At 39.9% G+C, this 19,476-nt stretch overlaps 1 protein-coding gene across 2 annotated transcripts; it reads right to left on the minus strand.

Annotated features, from left to right (window-relative positions):
• Nucleotides 1-295: 295 nt before the first annotated feature.
• kcnj6 (potassium inwardly rectifying channel subfamily J member 6) lies at nt 296-17,844 on the minus strand. Of its 2 annotated transcripts, none has more exons than XM_037119259.1 (3): nt 17,526-17,844; nt 4,976-5,896; nt 296-1,108 (listed from the first exon to the last, which is right to left on the minus strand). In XM_037119259.1, the coding sequence occupies exons 2-3, from the start codon at nt 5,871-5,873 to the stop codon at nt 756-758; spliced, it is 1,251 nt and encodes a 416-aa protein (XP_036975154.1). In that variant the 5' UTR covers nt 5,874-5,896; nt 17,526-17,844; the 3' UTR covers nt 296-755. The 2 variants fall into 2 exon arrangements, with proteins under 2 accessions (XP_036975154.1, XP_036975155.1); XM_037119260.1 differs by lacking the exon at nt 17,526-17,844 and adding an exon at nt 13,655-13,955.
• Between the last annotated feature and the right edge of the window lie 1,632 nt (nt 17,845-19,476).

Consider the following 19,476-nt stretch of genomic DNA (forward strand, 5'->3'; position numbering starts at 1 on the left):
GATGCAGTTTTAAAGGGCCATTGTCTGAAGTCACTCAGCTGCAAACAGCAAGTCATGGCTTCTCGAGTTGTACTGCAGACGTGTAGTACTACCATAAACAGACATTTATCATTCGGGGAAGTATTCGTCATTGGTTTAAACTAGTTTGCATCCATTGAGATGTGTGTGTGTGTGTTCCTTATAACATTATCGTTATACAGTATATACACAATACGAGATAAATTAACTGCTGATGATGTTTATACATGCTAATATATTTCTGAAAAAAAAGGAGAGGAAAAAAAAAACAAAAACAAATAATGAAAGCTTTATACACACAGTAAGGCATAGAATATATACAGAACTAACCTAAAAGGTATTATTAGTATCAAACATCTGTCAAATATTCACACCGCAACAAAACAAATAATTCAAAACGTGTTATAGTATATACAAAAATACTTATGCAAATGCCCCTAGGAATATCTTAATAGAAAAAATAATGGGAATCTCATCAGGAGGACATCACATTATAGTTGAAACATGCACTTGCCGCAAAAAGGGATTCCAGTTCAGCGGCGGGCCACATGTCTACACAGATGTTGTTTTTGGGGGGGTGAATCACTGAGAAGAAGCGGGTCTTGGTGCAGGTGCAGGGGGACTTGGTCTACTGTGCTCGTTTGTCCTCGTCTCGTACTTCGCAGTCTCACCGCAGGCTCTCGCGGCGAGACGCACAGCACGCAGTAATCTCACACAGACCTCACGCGCGCCGTCTCTCACACTTTAGACTCGCTCTCGATGTTGGCAATGTCCCCGTTCCTCTCAGTCTGCTGGCTCTTCCCTTGCTCGTCCAGGCCGGTCTTGGTCTCCTGACCCTCCTGCTCGGACTCTGGCAGTCCCTGCTGGCTCAGCTTGCTGGCGAGCGACCAAGTGAGGGGCAGTCGGCTGCGGTTGGCCATGTCGGAGAGCTCTTTGGCACTGTAAGGGGGGGTGTTGGTCTCGTAGATGTCGTGAAAGCTGTTGTAGTCCACCTCGTAGAAGCCGTCCTCCAGCGTCAGGACCGGGGTGAAGCGGTAGCCCCACTTGATCTCGCTGCTGACGTAGGAACTCCTCGCCTGGCACGTCATGCCTGGACACACAATGCAACGATAATGATTAAAAGTGGGGTCTGTGCAGTGGATTCATGGGAAAGTCCATTTTGAGCAAATTACGAACAAAAAACTAAAATGTTGGTTTAAATGTTGTTTTTTAATCTGTGGTATCTGCTACAGATGTTGTGTTTTTTATCACCCGAGTACACGTGTCAATATCTGTTCTATAAATACTTTTCTAATAGATAAATATAGCAACTTCCCATCAGCTCAGCAATGTCATGCTTAAATGTACAAATTGTATATTGGCCACGCCCACTTCCGTATCAGCCCATTACCCATTCAGAGTACAGCTAAGGATATAAATAATTTAGCTGATAGTCAGAAACAGATACAAATATAAAATAGTGCATTTGCTCATCCCAGTAAATATATGCATACAAATATTATGTTACCGTGGATTCATAGCGCTGACATTTTTCAATATTTTAGCATATATAATTATAGACATTTTGGCAAATTGGTTCAGTAAAAGCATGCTGAATTACCTTTTAGCAGCTCTTGTTTGTGTTGCATCTATAAATTTACAGACGGCTATCATCATATTCATGTAATAGTGATGAAAACCTAAAAATATAAGGATTCTAGGGCAAGTTTTGCAGTTACAAGGAGCATCCTTTGTCTATGATTTATCTGCATGTTTATGGAGGTTTAAGTAATGGAAAGTACATTAAGTACATTTTATGGAAATACTGAGCGCAAGCTCAATTTTGGAGTACTTGACTATTTACAGTGATGGAATGTACCTCAATACAATTACTCAAGTACTATACTTACATTCAATTTTGAGGTACCTTACTTGAGTATTTCCATGTTTTGCTTCTTTATACTTCCACTCTACAACATTAGAGGCAAATATTTTATTTTTTACTCCACTACTTTTGTTTGATAACTTCAGCTACAAGTAACTTTGCTGATTATATGCTGCATCAGACCAAAGTGGCACATTTAAAAAAAACAAAAACAAACAAAAAAAAAAACAAATAAAAATCAATTCTGAAAATCAGAAATATGTATGAACTGCTAAAAGGTAATTTGGCATTCTCACTTTCACTGAACCGATTTGCCAAAAAGTAAATATATATAGGCTAAAATAAAACAAGTTGTAGTGTCATAGCTATGATTAGTTGTGGATTTATTTGGGCTGGACACATATGGACATACTCAGAGCATGTAAGTCAGAATAAATCAAAAAATATGTTTTACAGGAGTTATGAAATATGAAGGAGTACAGATTTTGAAGCAAACTAACTTCATGTTTCTGCAAAACACCTCATGCATTGTTGTTGCCTCACACCACTCCCTCCACCCCTCAGCTCAAAACCTCAGCTCTCAATAGTCCACAGAGCAGCTTTCGTTTTCAAGAAGTGTTAGTGTTAGGTTGAAATGTGTATGCAAAACTGTCACTGTTGGTGTTATTAGCCCACCCCCCCCCCCCAGTTTTTAGTCTCTACAGTTTTGGTTTTGTTCGTCGTTTGTTCGCCGTCTTGAAAAGTTCTAAACATGACTGATGAGATGATTTTATCGGTGCACATATGTTTTAATTCGGTCTTGGTGATCTGAAATTTTATTATCCAGTCCTTCACAGTTAACCAGACGGATAACCCCCTCTCTGTGTCTCAGAGGCCAGTGTCTTTTAATTACTGTCAGATGTCGCTTACTTGTGTTTTGAGACATGAAACAGTGTCCTGTTTGGCTCAGCTGTCAGCAGGAAAGTCCTCTGTGAGCCTCCAGCAGCAGCTGCTTGAAACCACACTACTCAAACTTTATGTAATCGGTTCATTTTTTTTATGACTGTTAGTGAGAAAAAATATTGCATACTATTTTCTAAAAGATATCAGGCATATTGACACCACCTTCTCCAAGTTATTATTAAACATTTTAGTTGAGATGTTGGGTGAAGCTACTGGGTGAGCTCACAGCTCTAGTTTCTACTCAAGACTCAGCCTTCATTTCTTTCTTTCTGTGCATATTTCAGTTCATGTTGACAGGCAGCTGGCGAGTAATGGGCATCAGTCTACTTGTTGTCACACAATGGTTTGGATCTGACAGCAGCAATGATAGAATGAAGTCCTCTATAGATCTGTATGTCAGACAAAATAATTTATACTGTGAGGGGGAAGATTTGAAGTTCTATTATGAGGCCTATACATGCAAACAATGGTTAGAGATGACAGTAATGACAAGATGTAAAGATGTAATGTATCAAATTCAATTAAACTGAGCATAAGCATAGGGCTAGGAACACAGGAATGGGATACACCAGTTTTGGGTTTGGTCACAATCAGTATCCACCCGTTTCCTCAGAAACCTATGGGGGCTGCCATGACAGATAATTACTGACGGACGAGGCACATCCGTACTGTGTATCCACCTCTGATTTTTGTCAATTTTGTCGCTTTCTTTGTGTTAAAAGCCGTTTTTTAGAGTGAGCTTAACAGCTACGTAAACACCGAGTTCAACCAGTTCAACCAGTTCAACCAGTTCAACCGGAAGAGCAAAGCCGACTACCACTATGAACCATGGGTAAACTCACAAAGTCAGGAATAAGGTGGATAGAGAAATTTACTACTGAGTCTACAACCATGTTATCAGCTCAAAGAGGCTGTGGTGCTTTGAGCTAAATGCTAAAGGCCCAGATCAAGGACGTGACGTTCAATCTGGACACAGTGCATGCGTAAACCAGCGTTTTTTTCTAGGAATTTCCTAATTTTATCAGACCGAATGGCTCCAATTCTGACATTGAAACAGATCGTTCTGCAGAGGTTGTAACACAGATTTCTCAACACAGATTTCTCAACTGTTTTACAAATGCTTCTTTCACAATGTGAGCTTATGGGGAAAAAAAAGTATTTTTGGGCCACAGTGCATCATGTAACGTAATTACACAGGTTGGCCACTGCAAAAATTGGCTACAAAGTCTGGCACCCTTCCTGAGCGCTTGGCCCAGACACACCAAACTGACACAAAAAGAACTGGTGGCAGTGAAGACTGTGTGCACGGCATCATGTCGCCAGTGTCTCGGCCAAAAAGCTGTACTTCAACACACTGCACATGGGAAAAACTTCACTGAATAGGAGAAATCATGGACACAGTAGCGACTGGCTTTTCTTTTCCTGTTTTTCTTCTGATTTCGCGTAGCTGATCAGCCAATCAGAGTGATTTCTCTCAAGGGCCACAGAAGCTCACTGACAGGGCTTGAGTTGCAGTGATATAACAGCTTCAAGATATGGAAAAATTGACAATTATCTACAATATTGAATTCTACAATATTAGTGTTTTTAGTTATTATTGTTGTTATTAGTGTCAATTTAGTATTTCAAGGTTATATCAAATTTCATGTGTGTCAAGACATAATCACTTAAATAAAATTCAACTAAAGTGCCTTTTCAACCAAAAGAAAAACCTACCTCTGTTTTAATCCTTTTAATTGTATTGCAACTGATAATTTTTTTTTTTGTAATACTGTACATCCTAAATCGTGATGTTTTCTAAGATGGTTATCATACAGTGAAAATCTCATACCATTGCCTAACATTAGCCTGCTACACATGACAACATGCTAGCAGGTATGGTTCACACCATGCTGATGATTATATCTTTGTGCGTTAGTATGCCAACATTTGCTAAGTATCTCAAAACACAAGTACAGTGGAGGCTGCTTTGCAGGTATTTAGTCATAAACTGAAGGATGGTGGATGATTGAACACTTTGAGAAAAGACTCAGTAAAAAAGAGGCAACTCCTTAAATCCAAGGTAATGAAACACAATGATCACGTATTTTCTAAACATGTGGGATAAAAAGGAACAACCGATGTACACTTTTTAAGTGTCTGAAAACTCACCTGTGGCCTCCACCATCCCCTCCAGAATCACAACAATCTCCAGCTCTTCCTTGGCCAGGTGGGCTTGTGAGATATCCCAGAAGGGGCTGTGCTGGTTTATCTCATGGCAGATGATGAGCGGCGACACGAGGAACAGCCTGTCATCTCCCGTGTTGTAGCCAACATTTATGTCTGTCTGGTTCAAAGGGATGAACTCCCCTTCCTTGGTCTGCTTTGACTTGATGAGCTTGGCCCTGATTGACGCCTCCACGATGTGCGAGTTTCGGAGGTCTCCAACTCGGAACATCAGGCACAGCCGTCCATCTCTCATTGAGATGACCGCATTGGTGGAAAACACTAGTGTCTCAGCTCGCTTCTTGGGCTGTGAGATCTTAACAAACATGCAGCCCACCATGAAGGCATTCACGATAGATCCCAGCACAGACTGAATTAAAAGCAGAAGTATCCCCTCGGGGCATTTGTCCGTGATGACTCTGTATCCATAACCAATGGTGGTCTCCGTCTCAATGGAGAACAGAAAAGCTGATACAAACCCATTGAGGTTATTGACACATGGAGTCCACTTGTTGTCTGCTAAATGGTCCAGATCGCCCCGGAGGTATGCAATAAGCCACCACATGAAGCCGAAGAAGAGCCAAGTCACTGTGTACACCAGCACAAAGATGAAGAGGTTGAACCTCCATTTGAGGTCTACCAGCGTGGTGAAAATGTCCGTCAGGTAACGGTACGTCTCCCGGACGTTTCCATGATGGACGTTGCACTTGCCGTCTTTCTGGACGTACCGCTGGATCTTCTTCGTTCTGTCCATCTCTTTAAGCCGTTTAGGCAGGTCCTCACGGGCCTGCTTTGGCAGCTTGGGCTGTCTGATGATGGCCGGGCTCTCCACATCCTGCTCCATGGGGTTTCTAGGTGGATTCAAGCCTGTTAGAGAGGGAAAATGTGGTGATCGGGGGTTATAAGCAAGTTCAAGAAGCTTGTTCATTCCGCACTTATTCAGAGCAAATGAGGACGAGACTTTCTCGTGACAAACCACCTTTACAATAAAAGGTTAAACTCTGAGGTACATGCACTTTTTCGATTTCAGTTTCAAGAAATGTTACTGCACTACTTTTCTGACAGCTTTAGCCAGAAGTACTCTGATAATTAAAGGACTAGTTCACACAAACCTGATAACATTCACACCCATGACACAAGGTCCCGAAGATTTTGTTTTTATTTTGTTTTTTTCAGGTGTTTTTGGACATATTAAAACAAGTCTCCAGTTACTTCAGTTGTTTAGGAGAATGCTGCAACGCTGTCTTGCTGTGAAGCTCCAGAAATAACAACAAACCTTTGTATCTCAGCCAAATCATAATTTTATTCATGGCTGTGGCAATGACTGTGCTGTATAATTAGCCATGTTAATGCTTAAAATGTGCAATCACAGACAAAGTTTGAGATGTATTATCTCTGCTGCTGACACGCAACTCCTGCCGGACTGGTCTTCACACATACGGTTATTCTGCCAAGTGACAGCCCGATAATAAGATTTATACACTCTGGAGGCTCTTCTGGGGGAAGAAATACGCTGCTTCAGTCAAAAGAACAGACTTCAAAAAGACTTAATGTGGACGTACTCTCAGATTGATTGGCAGCAACACAAACAAGGCAAGCATGCAGATGATATCATTAACAATAGACCTCCTACTCTGCCTTTGTTTCCAGTACCACCACCACATGAGTTGAGACCAGTGTGCTGATTTGCCTGTAGTACTAAACAGTCTCAGTGCAAAAACTGCAGCTACAGTGAGGCCGAGAGAAAACGTGTCACCACCCACACTGCAAAAAGCAAGCCTCACTTTGTCACAGTAGCTCCTGCAGTAAAGAGTGAGTGTGTAACCTGGTTGTAATGCTTTGTGGGTGTTCGGGAGCTCCTCAGCACCCACAAGGAAACCAGACTGTGAAATGACCATATATGAATAGGTCTGTGAAGTAGGATAATTATCCACTGAAGATATATAAAGGTTTGGAAATCGGGTCAGAGCAGAGTTTTAACTGTGACCTAAACTGTAGCCATGTCTATATTTATATTCCTGACAGTCGTCTGACCTAACTGGCTCAAATAAGCGCTTGTCAAAAACATTTTTAGTATGAGATGGTCACCCAGTGCAACAAAACATCCAGAGCTTCTCCACCTGTGCAGGTGACAGAAAACACAGAACCTTAAATCACCTTTTCCTCTATGGTGTGATTTTAATGTGGCTGGGAAAAGTATGTAGTAATTAAAGAGTTTATTTAATTATTAAAGAGTAAGGTAACGTTTTATAATAACCATCATTAGTAAATTGTTACATTTATATTTATTAACTAGAATGGCACTCAGAAGAGACCATACCTCCTCCAAAGCCTTTTAATACATAAAGCTTAATTCAATATCAAGATCAGTAGCCCTGGATCACCATATATTATAAACCAACCAAAACTGCTTGACCATAATCTGAGCTCACCAAATCTAAGATTCCACATCAACTTGTACTGAAATTAAACATCTTTGCAATGTTAAAGAAAGTAAGAAAGACAACAACCAACAAACAGCTAAACGACAACTAAGCAACCAGCAAACAACCAACCAAATACAAAAAATAGAACAACCAACCAACCAACTAAAAGGGGAACCAAAAAAATAACCATCCAACAGACAAAAAAAACCCTACCAACCAAATAATAAAAAAAACAAGAAACCAAGCAACCAACCAGCCCGCTAAAAAAGAAAGCAAACAAATAACTACCAACCAAAAAAAAAAAAAAACAGCCAACAAAAATGACAAAGAACAACAAGTAAAATAAGCTGTGATGTATGTACATAATTAACTATAATTTGACCATTTATTAATGATGGCTATTATAAAGTGTTACCAAGAGTAACTTTCAACATAAATTAATTTTGACAGTAAATGGACACACACACACACACACACACACACACACACACACACACGCACACACACACACACACACACATTTTAAATCTTCCATAGACCAGCTGCTGGTAAAAAGAGATGAAGAAAAATCATTTTGAGCTCCCCCAAAGGTTTGCATGAGTTAGCGTGTGACTGAATCAAACATAACGTATGGAAGTTTATGGCGCATTCATTATATGATTTACAATGTATCACTGCTCTGTTCTGTTCGGGAGCTAATCTGACCTCCACCGAGGGAGAAATAAATCTGGCGCCTGCAAAGTACAATGGAATTGTTATGTGATCCCTCTGATGTGGCTGTCGCATACACAGTTTTTTTTTTTTTTTTTTTTCCCTGCCGTGCTTCATGTGGACAGATTCGCTTTACTTTGCACATTGCCTTAGCCACCATCAGTGTTTTTACCGCTGGAACAAATGGCCGTGCTGAAGCCGTTCTGCTCTCCATTCACGGGGGAATATTATGAGCTTGAGCAGCAACTGGTTTCCATAGCAACGCCACAGCTCAGTCTACCAAGTGCTCACAATATAGCAGGAATGTACTGGATGGATGAGGCCACACGGCTTTGGATAACATTTGTCTGTTTCATCTTGTTTCAGAGGGCCTGAGGAATAACAATGTACTGAATGTATCTGCTTTGTGCATAGAGGTGTCATTCATGTAACAGCTGGTAGTGTTTCATTTATTTTTTTCTGCAACAGCTGAATATCGGTGAATAGAAATATTATCATGCAGGCTTGTTGTTTGGAGCACGTTTGATATGATGGAGCTGACGGTAAAGAATAAAATCAATTATAATTAACAGTAGTTGCTGATGTTGTAGTTTACTCTTGCAGGACGTAGGGAAGATTTTCATAATACAGTGGATCAAGTGACTATGTGGACTAGGGATGTAAATGGTTCATAGATTCACTGATTATGCGCTGTTAAGTAATCAATGTATTAACCAACAAACAGACTTGGGCATAAATACATCAAAAAGTATCTTGTTCAAATTACAAATACTCAAATAGGGTCGCCCCAAAGCAGTGTCGACCACCACCGATCACCGATCTCAAGGACATTTCTTTACTTCATTGTTATATGTAGATGTTAGCTATTCATTGATTTATTTTGGTTAATTCAAAGAAGTGGTATAAAGTTATGAGTAAACTGTAAAATACAGGGTTGAGACAAAAGAACTAGGACAGAGATTCTCTGTCTTTGCATGGAGGTCTTTGTGACCTGAAACCACTACTCCACCACCTGGTTACATATCTGGTAACTTTCGTTTGGTAAAATGCAAACGGATGTAAAGCCTCTGTAACTCAAAAGTACTTTTACCTCCAAACTGTAGTGAGCTAAAGTACTTCAGTATATCTGTTTAGTATAAACTCGCTGTGTTGTCACATTAAACTTCACTGTTTAACTGTTGATGTTCCTCTGAACAGAAACTCTCTGCTGCGTATTTGGCTCACCTGAAGTGTAAGCTATTAGCTCTGTTAGCTTTTAGCTCCCACAGCAGGACTCTGCTGCTCACTGGCTGCTAACAGCTAACTAGCCCCATATCAGTAAGGGTTTTCAGTGCCCTTTTGGTTTCACCAGCACAACATATTTTGCAAGGTCCTGCCGGCAAGCCCTATGTGACCGAAGGGATAGATAGACCAGTATCACAGAGCAACTCTCATTACGTTAGCAGTCGTGCCGAGTAGCAACCCAATGATTGTGACAAGGGCTGACACAGCACTGTGGAGAGAGAGAAAACCATGGTAACAGCATGAAAAGAGGCGCTCTATTGTAGTAAGCATAGACAGTGTGTGTCACTTCAGTTTGTCCATTTGCTAACTGATCGTCTTTTCGGCCTTAGCATATTTTGTGACTGGGGGACGACAAAGGGCTGTCAGTCACGAGCCCCTAAGTCTGCAATGGCTGCCTTAAGGCTGCTTTAGGCTTAACTAGCACTAGCCTAAGAAAGAGAACGTTGGGTGCAGAGTCAGGTCTCCTGGAGAAGGCTGGAGAGCTCAGAGGTTACTTCTAATCTTTTGAAATAGAAAGTGGATGTATCTTCACTCCCATTTATCAACCTTACTGCAGCAGTGATCCGTGAAGGTGAGCTCCACCGTTTGACTGCTAACTGGAGCTGCAGGGGTAATTTACATTGCTTCATGAATGTGACGTGACAGAGAGGGGAGGAGAGACGAAGAGAAAGAACTCTGGTGAGTTCTGAGTTTAGTGAGAGGTTGATGTGAATGCATTCACATTCAGGGCAAATAAACACTGTCGCCAAGAAATGTGACGAAACACAAATAAGCAGTCAAGATCTATTGAATGTGACTCAGTTATAAATCATTCTTGGGCAAAGAAAGGCTTATTTACTTTATTTAATACATTTAGACTCATTCACTGACTTCCTTCCTCACTCCATCCTGAAAGTTACAGCAACAGGTGACCCACTGAAATGCACCATCAAGAAAAAATATAAAAAAGGTCTAGTTATTTCTAGATGTTTAAATTCAGAATTCAGTATAATACGTTTGTTTACGTTTGTTTACATTTTATGTTTAAATATAATAATTCTTATTTTTTAAAGTTAAAAAGCGTAACAAACCCTTCAAACTCTTGTATGCAATGATTGGATGATAACTAATGGGAGGAAGGGCTTAGCAAATGGTTAATTAGATTGGTTAAGCAGGTGTAATGGGGAACCAGTGGCCACTCATGAAGTTACTTATGGACTAAATTGAATCACTGGAGTTTATGGCATACAAGATGGTTTGTTTCACTAATGGTTATGGGGAGCCTTTGCTGAAAACTTGCAGCAGGATGCGGTAACATGCTGTGTCGGATCACCCTTATAACTCAACAGAAAGTGTCTCAGGAGGCATGAACATATCAGCAGACTCTCACTGTAATCATAATTTTGTTTCTAGTGATTTCTTTTTCATTAACTCCACTGTGTAGTGTAAATTTCAACCAGGAAGATCGATCCAGATGTGGCCATAATTGAGCTGAGGCCACAGAGGGACAGGAGCTATTTTTAGGCACAGAAACAGCTGAGCACAGGCAGTATGGATGGAACATAAAAAATAATTTTAAAATCTTACCACAGTCTTACTCTGTCTTTTTAGACAACAATGGTGCTCAGTGGATGAAAACTAGCCTCATCTAATGAGGGATTTGCAAAAATACAGCAAAAAAAAAAAAGCCATTGCTGTCAATGGAAACCACTCATTAGTGCATTGCATGTGACCCAATTACATAGGATCATGCAGGCTGGTAGACCAGTTCACGGATCAGTTCACTCTAATTGCCCAAAAATAAAATAAAGAGGAAAGGTTTAATGGCTTTATAGTGATGGTATTGTTGACAAGTAGACGTTTGAGGGGAATTGAACTGTCTCCACAATGAGATAGCTAAACATACAAAGCAGGTTATCCAGAGGATAACCGACATCAAAGTGGATTCTTAACGACCAAAATGTATTTTCATTATGGATTAAGGCCAATCTATAAAGTCTTAAAATATCTCCATTAAAAATGTGAAATCCCCAGCATGAAGCCGGGGCCAGTATTTTACTGTTGCAATCCATCAAGGTTTAGCATTAACATGACAAGGTTAGAAATGGATTACCAGATCCAAATTTGACCTTTTTTGTAGCCCAGTCACTAAAATAAAATGTTGATATTTTACCTTTCTGCAAACAGCAGGTACAGTTATGTTTGAGCTGACTTTCATGTCAGGAGGTGGAGGGGACAATGGTGGTATAATAGCTGGGCCGATGTTTCTTAACAAGGGCAAACTCCTGGAGACATTCTGGCATTTGAAAGCATGAAACCCTTGGGTGCATTTAATGAGACATTGTGGCATTTATTTTTTTTTTTTTTTAGCCATGTCTGTGGCAAAAAAAACTGAATGTTTTAAACAAGACTATAAAATGTATTATTGAACTGCAAAATATCCTACCCCCATGACATACATCTTCATCACAAGTGTTTGATAACCAGATTTTAGGGATTGTTGCAAAAAAAATCTGTGTGATATAAACACGTCTTGATATGGATATCATATTTTTTTGACTTCTTTATATTTGGCCCAAAAAATTGCATATCTGTTGGACATTACAAAACATGATCTTATCCTAACCCCAACCAAGATGTATTTGTGCAGATAATTGAAATTTGTACCATAAGTAATGTAAAGGTAGTAGTAGTAGTATAGTAACATATTGCCAACATTTACTTTAGCGATTGGGTTGCTTAAGTTTATGAAAAATGACAGCTTCCCTGACAGTACAATATGATGGCTGTCAAAAGACAGTCTGGTGATTCAAATCAGCAATTTATGCTAAGTAATTATGTAATTTATTGTTATTAATTATGTTTTGTTCATGTTTTGAGCATTTTTGGTGTATCCCAAACTGACGACAACCTCTAAAACCTTATTGTATTGTTAATGCATCAGATCATTTAATTCTATTTATAGCCTCGCCATCATGTTTAGCTGTCTTGTCTTTTACAGATGTTCAACTCATATATCATAATATAACATAATATCTTTAACAAGAATATTACGTGTAAGAAATACTGGGGTGATAGGATCTTTGATTTATATTGCAATTAACAAACAAACAAACAAACAAAGCTATACATGAAATATGTATTATGATATTTTGGAAACTCCTCAAATCTCCTCCTCATGAATGCCAAGACTGGGCAACAAAATCAAATATTTTTGATCGAAGAAATGTATCCATCACCAGGGCTGGACTGGGACCAAAAAACGGCCCGGGCATTTTTGGCCATAGCGGCCCACCATGATTATTTAAACAATATGCTGAGGCATGCGACACATCAAAGGATATATGCGCTCACTGTTTTGTTTCAAACATTAAACCACAGTAACCTGCATGAAAGCAAATAACCTTAGTAAAAGATTATTCTTAATTATTATTATTATTATTATTATTATTAGTAGTAGTAGTAGTAGTAGTAGTAGTAGTATTATACAGTCTTTTAATACTCTCATTACAATACTCAGACTTGGAAGAGAAGGCCACAGTGACAAAATTCCCACCTTGTAGCATAATTTATCGTCAAACAAAACACTGCTAGAGATGTCTTTAGACAAGTGTTTAATAAAATGTACTGTTCACAAACACAAATAAGATAAGTCAAGATAAATTAGGCCTACAGTGAGACCATGTCAAATGTCATGACAGCATTTGCACGAATTGCACAGTGTTAGCCTACAATTCCACCAGATAGCCTACTATTTAGTGAAGATGTAGGCTACACGTAACATTTTCTATCATCATTCTGCGTGTGTGTAGGCCTACGTGTATCTACCTAGAAATCTAGTAGTCAGAGCCATGTCGTTTATATAACGTACATCAGCGCTGGGGGTTTATTTGGTGCACTGCGTGAAGACTGACAACAATTTCGAATTTCAATCGCGACAGAAGACCACTCGTTAATTTGATGTGGATGGCAATATGGCCTATTAATTGGCAGACGGTTCATTTGCGAGTAGCAGCTAGGTAGGCTAAAGGTGCAGGACTGCAGGTTGTCGACAAACACTTAAATGCACGAGTGACACACACACACACACACACACACACACACACACACACACACACACACACACACACACACACACACACACACACACACGCCTCAAAAAAAGCCCTCTGCCTTCCCTACATGTCCCTCCCTTCACTCTGCCAACATATTGGCTACCTCTTACCGGACTCGTAACTATTCCTTCCTCAATCTGTCCCTGCTGCGTCACGTCTCTCACCACCTCCTCCGAATCAATTTGAATAGGGACACTTTCCTCATCTGTGTAACTAACGTTACTCTGTTGCACATCCCTTTGCGTTACTTCGGCAGCTTGAGCACTTTGGACTGCCGCTGCACTGCTGCTAGATGTTGATGATGATGGCCCTTCACCTGCATCTGCAATTGAACGTGTGGGTGTGGTGGTGGCAAACATCTCTGTAATTTTAGCACATTTTGCTGCTTCCACTTGCAGGCTTTTACGTCTTTTCTCCCGCAGCTTCTCTGGACCCCCCTTGCTCTTTTGTGATCTATCCATCTCAAACTCCGTTAGACCTCTAAACAGCAGATTTTTCAAGGGGAGATGAGGGCTGGCCAGGAGGGAGGCGGGGCGTGGCCTGAGATTTCATTAGACTAGCTCAATGTCCTTTAAGACAGTCAACCAATGGGCCGCGATTCGTGTCTCAGATACTCTTCCGTTGCGGTCGTAAGTAAATTGGCATAATAAACTTTTTAAAAAATATTAAATTATGATAGCCCCGGCCCAAAAATGTGCGTCGGCCCGGCGGGCATTGCCCGGTATGCCCTATGGTCAGTCCAGCCCTGTCCATCACATGGAAAGTCGTAATTATGAGATAAGAAAGAACTATGAGATAAAAAGTCCCATTTATGAGAAATAAGGTTGATATTATGGGATTAAAGTCAAAATGGTGAGACAAAAAGTCAAAATGGTGAGACAAAAAGCAACATTATGAGACAAAAAGCAAAATTATGAGTCGAGAAGTCTAAATTACTTCATAGAAAGTCATAATAATTTCATAAAATGGAAATTCTCAGATATAAGGTCATAGTAAGGGTCAAAAAGTCAAAATTATGCTACAACATTGTATCATAATATTGATCAAATGCCTCAATATCAATTCTGAACAATCTTGTAAGTGCAGTACTTTTGGAGAATATTAACACAATAAGATTTTGTATTAATTGCCATCAGTAATGTGGATACAATGACTCAGTGGTTAAAGGCAAGTATTAGAACAAGTAGAACTTTACTGTAATGCAGCTTTTAAAACCAAGAAAAGACACCACTTATGTCATGTGAGAATATTACAATATATTGCCCAGCCCTCAGAAATATTATGAGAATGATGAAGCTGTCCGTGATTTGTGTGTCTGCAGGTGTTCCCTTCATTCTGAATTCAGCCCCCACCAACCTTCACCAATAAGCTACAGTAGGACAGACTGTGTTTTTGCCCGGAGGTGCAAAACATGTCTACCAAGCTGCTGCGGAGCTCATTGCTTTGAGCTTTGAGAGAGAAGGCACTCATCAACAGATCCTCACTCATCTGGACTACAGAGTCTGGACGGTAAGCGAACAGAGAGTCGTTGGTGAGAAAATGTTAGAGTGAGGGGTCCAAAAATAGGATTTTGAAAAGTAATTTCCATCCTTGGTGGAAATTACAGCCTCACAGCCGTCAAACAGAAAGCCCGCTGTCTCGTTATTAACTGAGGGCTCAGTTAAACCTCTCTGTTTGTCGCCGGGAGAAACATAACATCCTTTTCACGTTCTCAAGCAAACCTTTAAACTGACACAGCTCTGAATCATCATGTTGCCAGATACTGTGTTACTACCAGGATCCGTCCTTCAGAGGTACACTTCACTACAACCACTGTCAGGAACAACAGCTTTCTGCTCCGCTACAGCTGCAAAGCAGGTGGTACTCTTAACTGGATCATAGCACGAACTGAAAGATCCTTTTGTTTGGAGGAGGAAGCTTCTGTGGGAATTTATTAAAGATGAAACGATTGTAGTGGGTAAACAACCAGTGCGCTTTTAGTAGACTATGACTAAGATTTATTATGAAATCTAGTCATCAAACATCTCGTTAGATTGTAGAATAATTCACCTCATGTTTGTTAGATTCGATTAGAGATTCAGAGCCTACAGATTAACTGGATTGATTTGGAATGATATGGTTTTAATAGTGATTAAATTAACATTGTGCTACATTAAAGGGATCCCTCTCACATTAATTAGCAAGAAATGATCAGTTATTGTGAGCTAGAAGGGCTTCCTGGTGTTAATGTGTGATATTTGAATTATCTCAGGGTATTTATCCACACAGCTCTGCTGCTTAAGCTTCCACATTACCTCACATCTTGTCTCTTCGACAATATATGATCCAATAACTACTCATCCTTGAAATCCCATGTGGTTACGGTTTAAAAGGTATGAACTGCAACCTGCCCTGAACCCGTTATTGACTCTTTATTCTTATTAGCATATGTCAGTTATGGTTGTCTGGTCTTATTTGCGTTGCTTTGTTGGTGGGCTGGGTTTCAGTCTCAGCTACCTAATTAAATGAAATAAATAAATGTAATACATAAATGTAATTTGTCCCCTGTCACGACCTAATAGTCTCCTAGGTATGGTGAGCTGTAATTCTTGTATGATCTGTAATAATGTTCAGATGAGAGACAGAAACATTTTGATTTTCCAGCTATATGAAGCTATTTATTGCTTCTGTCTTTAACATCTAGAGAGCAAACATGAATTCGCTAGTTAGCAGACGACTGGCTCACCTTTATTAGCTTGAGGTCGGTTAATTGAGATCACTTGTATGTAAGCCCATAATCACCAGTTGAAGAAAAAAAATGCATCCATCCCATGGTAAGTCATAATTATGGTAAGGAACGTTAAAATTATGAAATAAAAAGTTAAAATTATGAGATTAAAAGTCTGATTTATGAGATTTAAAGTGAGATAAAAGTGAAAATAATGAGAAAAAAAATCCAAACTATGAGACAAAAGTCAAAATTACTTGAGAAAAGTCATAGAAATTATCACGTCAAAGAAATGATACAAAGATTCAAAATCATGAGAAAAAGCCTGAATTATGAGATCTTAAGTCAATATTTTGAGAGAAAAAGACCAAATCATGAGACAAAGCATAAAAAAAATCATTAGAAATATGTCACAATTATGGAATAGAATCATGAGACAAAAAGTCACAAACGTGGGATAGAAAGTCTAAATTATGAGATATTAAGATGATATTTTGAGAGAAAAAGTCATAATTTAGGGGATAGAATGTCAAAATGATGAGATAATGAGAGGTACGAGAAAAAAAAAATCTAAATAGTGGGATATAAAGTGACAGAAAGTATGAGACAAAAAGTCCATGTTTAATTTGATAATGTCGACTGTTTCCATGTCACCAGTGGAATAATTTTTAATCCCAACAATCTCTGTTTTTCATAACTGGTTTCATGTGTGAGTGGCAGACGTGGTCTTCCATACCAGCTGTGTGCGTGTGAGTCCTGGAATAAAGCACAGTAACAGGGTGATTTTATGACAGCAGGCTGGGCTCCATGATGTTTGGCGGCTGGGATCAGGTGCAGGGAAGCACAGAGCAAACCAACAGGCTGGACATTTCCCGTTGCCGTGGAGATGGCGGCTGATCCACACCACAATAATAATGACAGCCTGCTAATCTCGTATGTTTCCATTGTTTTCACCGGCGTGGCTCGTTTATTAGCCCGGGTCCAGCGGCGGCGTGAGGCCGCGGGCCTGCGGGAGCAAATTTTCCCTTCAACACCTTCCAGTTCCCTCCATCGAACAGGCTCCTCCGTCGTGTCACAGCCGGGGGGGGGATCCGCCGCACTTCATCCCCGTGTTCATATCGACACCCAGCTGCTTCTACCAGTGCTCATTATTCTCTTAATTAATTTCTGATTCGTCTTCCACTGTTATGTAACTCTCCACCCCCACCGTCCCCCAAACAACAGATGATTACGTTCAAGCAGCTGTGATCAGGAGCTGAAAGGTGTTCGCCTACCTTGTGCAGCGGATACACGGTGGTCACTCCCCGGGTCATTTTAAGCCGTTTTGCTCCCATCAAAATGCTCCTGCTGAGGGGCCGCGCTGCGATTATCAAGTCGCTGTCTGCGAGGACCGACTGAAGGATGGCTACTAATTCCCTCTTTCCTCCATCCCTCTCTCCACTGGAAAAAGACATCGGCCGTCAGCCTCCACCCCTCAGCTGGGAGAGAGACCTAGGTGAAGACTGGGGAGAGAGAGGGAGAGAGAGGGAGAGAGGCACTGAGGAGGAGGAGGAGGAGGAGGAGGAGAGAGAGAGAGACAGACAGAGAGAGAGAGAGAGAGATAGGCGGAGAAATTAGCCTAGTAGTGATCCAACAGTGTGCTGCGTGTTGAAGATGATACAGCTTGTTACATCATAAAACATGTTTCCTCATCAAGTTAAAGGAGCATTACGTGAGATTTTGAGATTAAAGGAAGAGTTCACTTAAAAATAAAGATTCAGTCCTTATCCGCTCACCTTGAGTCCATCAAATCTGTCTGGAGCTTCACAGCAATTTTGCATTATCCTAGACAACTGAAGTAGATGGGGACTTGTTTAAAGATAAAAACACGTATACATATTTTTTTTAAGTAAACTGGCCCCATACAGCTCATCTAGTGCAATCGTAGTCTTTGAAAAGACGTCGTTTACGCACATTGTAAAGCCAAAATCTTGAATGGGGTGATAAGCGTTAGCATGCAACCAGTCACACAACCAGGAGTGGGAGCATAAGCTCGACTGTTTTACCATTACATCTACCACCCTGGCTCGGTTTGACTCGCAGCCCATTTCGGAAAGGAATGGCCTTCCCACCTCAACAGGGCTACTGGTGCTTGACGGTGTGTCTTAAACAATGGTGCACGTTCTAAAGGTGAGCAGTTGTCTGCAGTTCGCGGCTACTCTGGTGATACACTGTCCCATACTAGTGTGAATTCAAATGGTGATCAACTCTTACATATTGCACCTTTAAATAGGCACATTCATGAGTAAAGATTTTAAAGTATTTTCCACAATGATTCCACCTTTGCACAGTTTTTTTTAGCTGTGAGTGACTTCTTGGTATCCCATATGACATACAAATCATGAAACATTTACTTTTTTTTTTTTTTACAATATCTATCTACATATTTCATCCAGTTTATTATGCAACAAAAGCAGCACAGTGGACCGAGCCTATTAATATTTTGTTTTGGATTTACGATTTCCTAAATCTGTTACCTAACCGACAAACTATCTACAGGTCAGCATCTATCATTCAGGACTGGGTGCCTCAGAGCTGTCCATGGTGCTGATCTCTCAAACACACCAGTGGGGTGCTCCAGCCAATAATTCATCACTTCTAATGACGCTCAGACGTCCATCTTCAAACTAGGCATTCATTTTGATCTGAACTACACACGTTCTAAGTTCAATTTAAGTCTTTTCCGAGACCTATAAACACTGTAAGACTTCCTTTGTAAGAATCTTATTACAATTTTATTCACTTTGGTATCTATACAATATTTAAATGTATCTATACTCTCATAATACTTATACATGTTTTAATAAATAAATGAGGGACACATTGTGAAAGCATTTAAATTATTTTTAATTTTACTGTCAATAATAAAAAAATGACACTTTTCACTACAAACAAACGCAAACATAGAACTACAGCTTCCTGGAAGCTAACAGAAACAGATAAATAACAATATAAAACCATTAAAAACTTTGCAAACATAACGGTGTAAATCAAATTAGAATGTAGCATCTCTCCTGCATGATTCTGAGGAGTACAACACAAATTAGCACTTTGGCTTTCTTAGTGAAGCTAAATGAACTGTTGCTTTCTATAGTTTATAACTAAAGGAGTTTATCAGATACTTTCACTTTAGGTAAAAATATATATATATATCAGTTACAATCACAAGGTGCTCAGACTTCATCA

Source organism: Acanthopagrus latus, chromosome 13 (assembly GCF_904848185.1).
Source record: "Acanthopagrus latus isolate v.2019 chromosome 13, fAcaLat1.1, whole genome shotgun sequence".
Taxonomy (NCBI): Eukaryota; Metazoa; Chordata; class Actinopteri; order Spariformes; family Sparidae; genus Acanthopagrus; species Acanthopagrus latus.

What these genes read in the sequence shown, in the direction of transcription:
- kcnj6 (XM_037119259.1), bottom strand. Translation starts at nt 5,873, where the DNA reads ATGGAGCAGGATGTGGAGAGCCCGGCCATCATCAGACAGCCCAAGCTG. An exon ending in GGGGATGGTGGAGGCCACAG is followed by an intron (nt 1,109 to 4,975) that starts GTGAGTTTTCAG and finishes TTGTGTGTCCAG; the next exon opens with GCATGACGTGCCAGGCGAGG.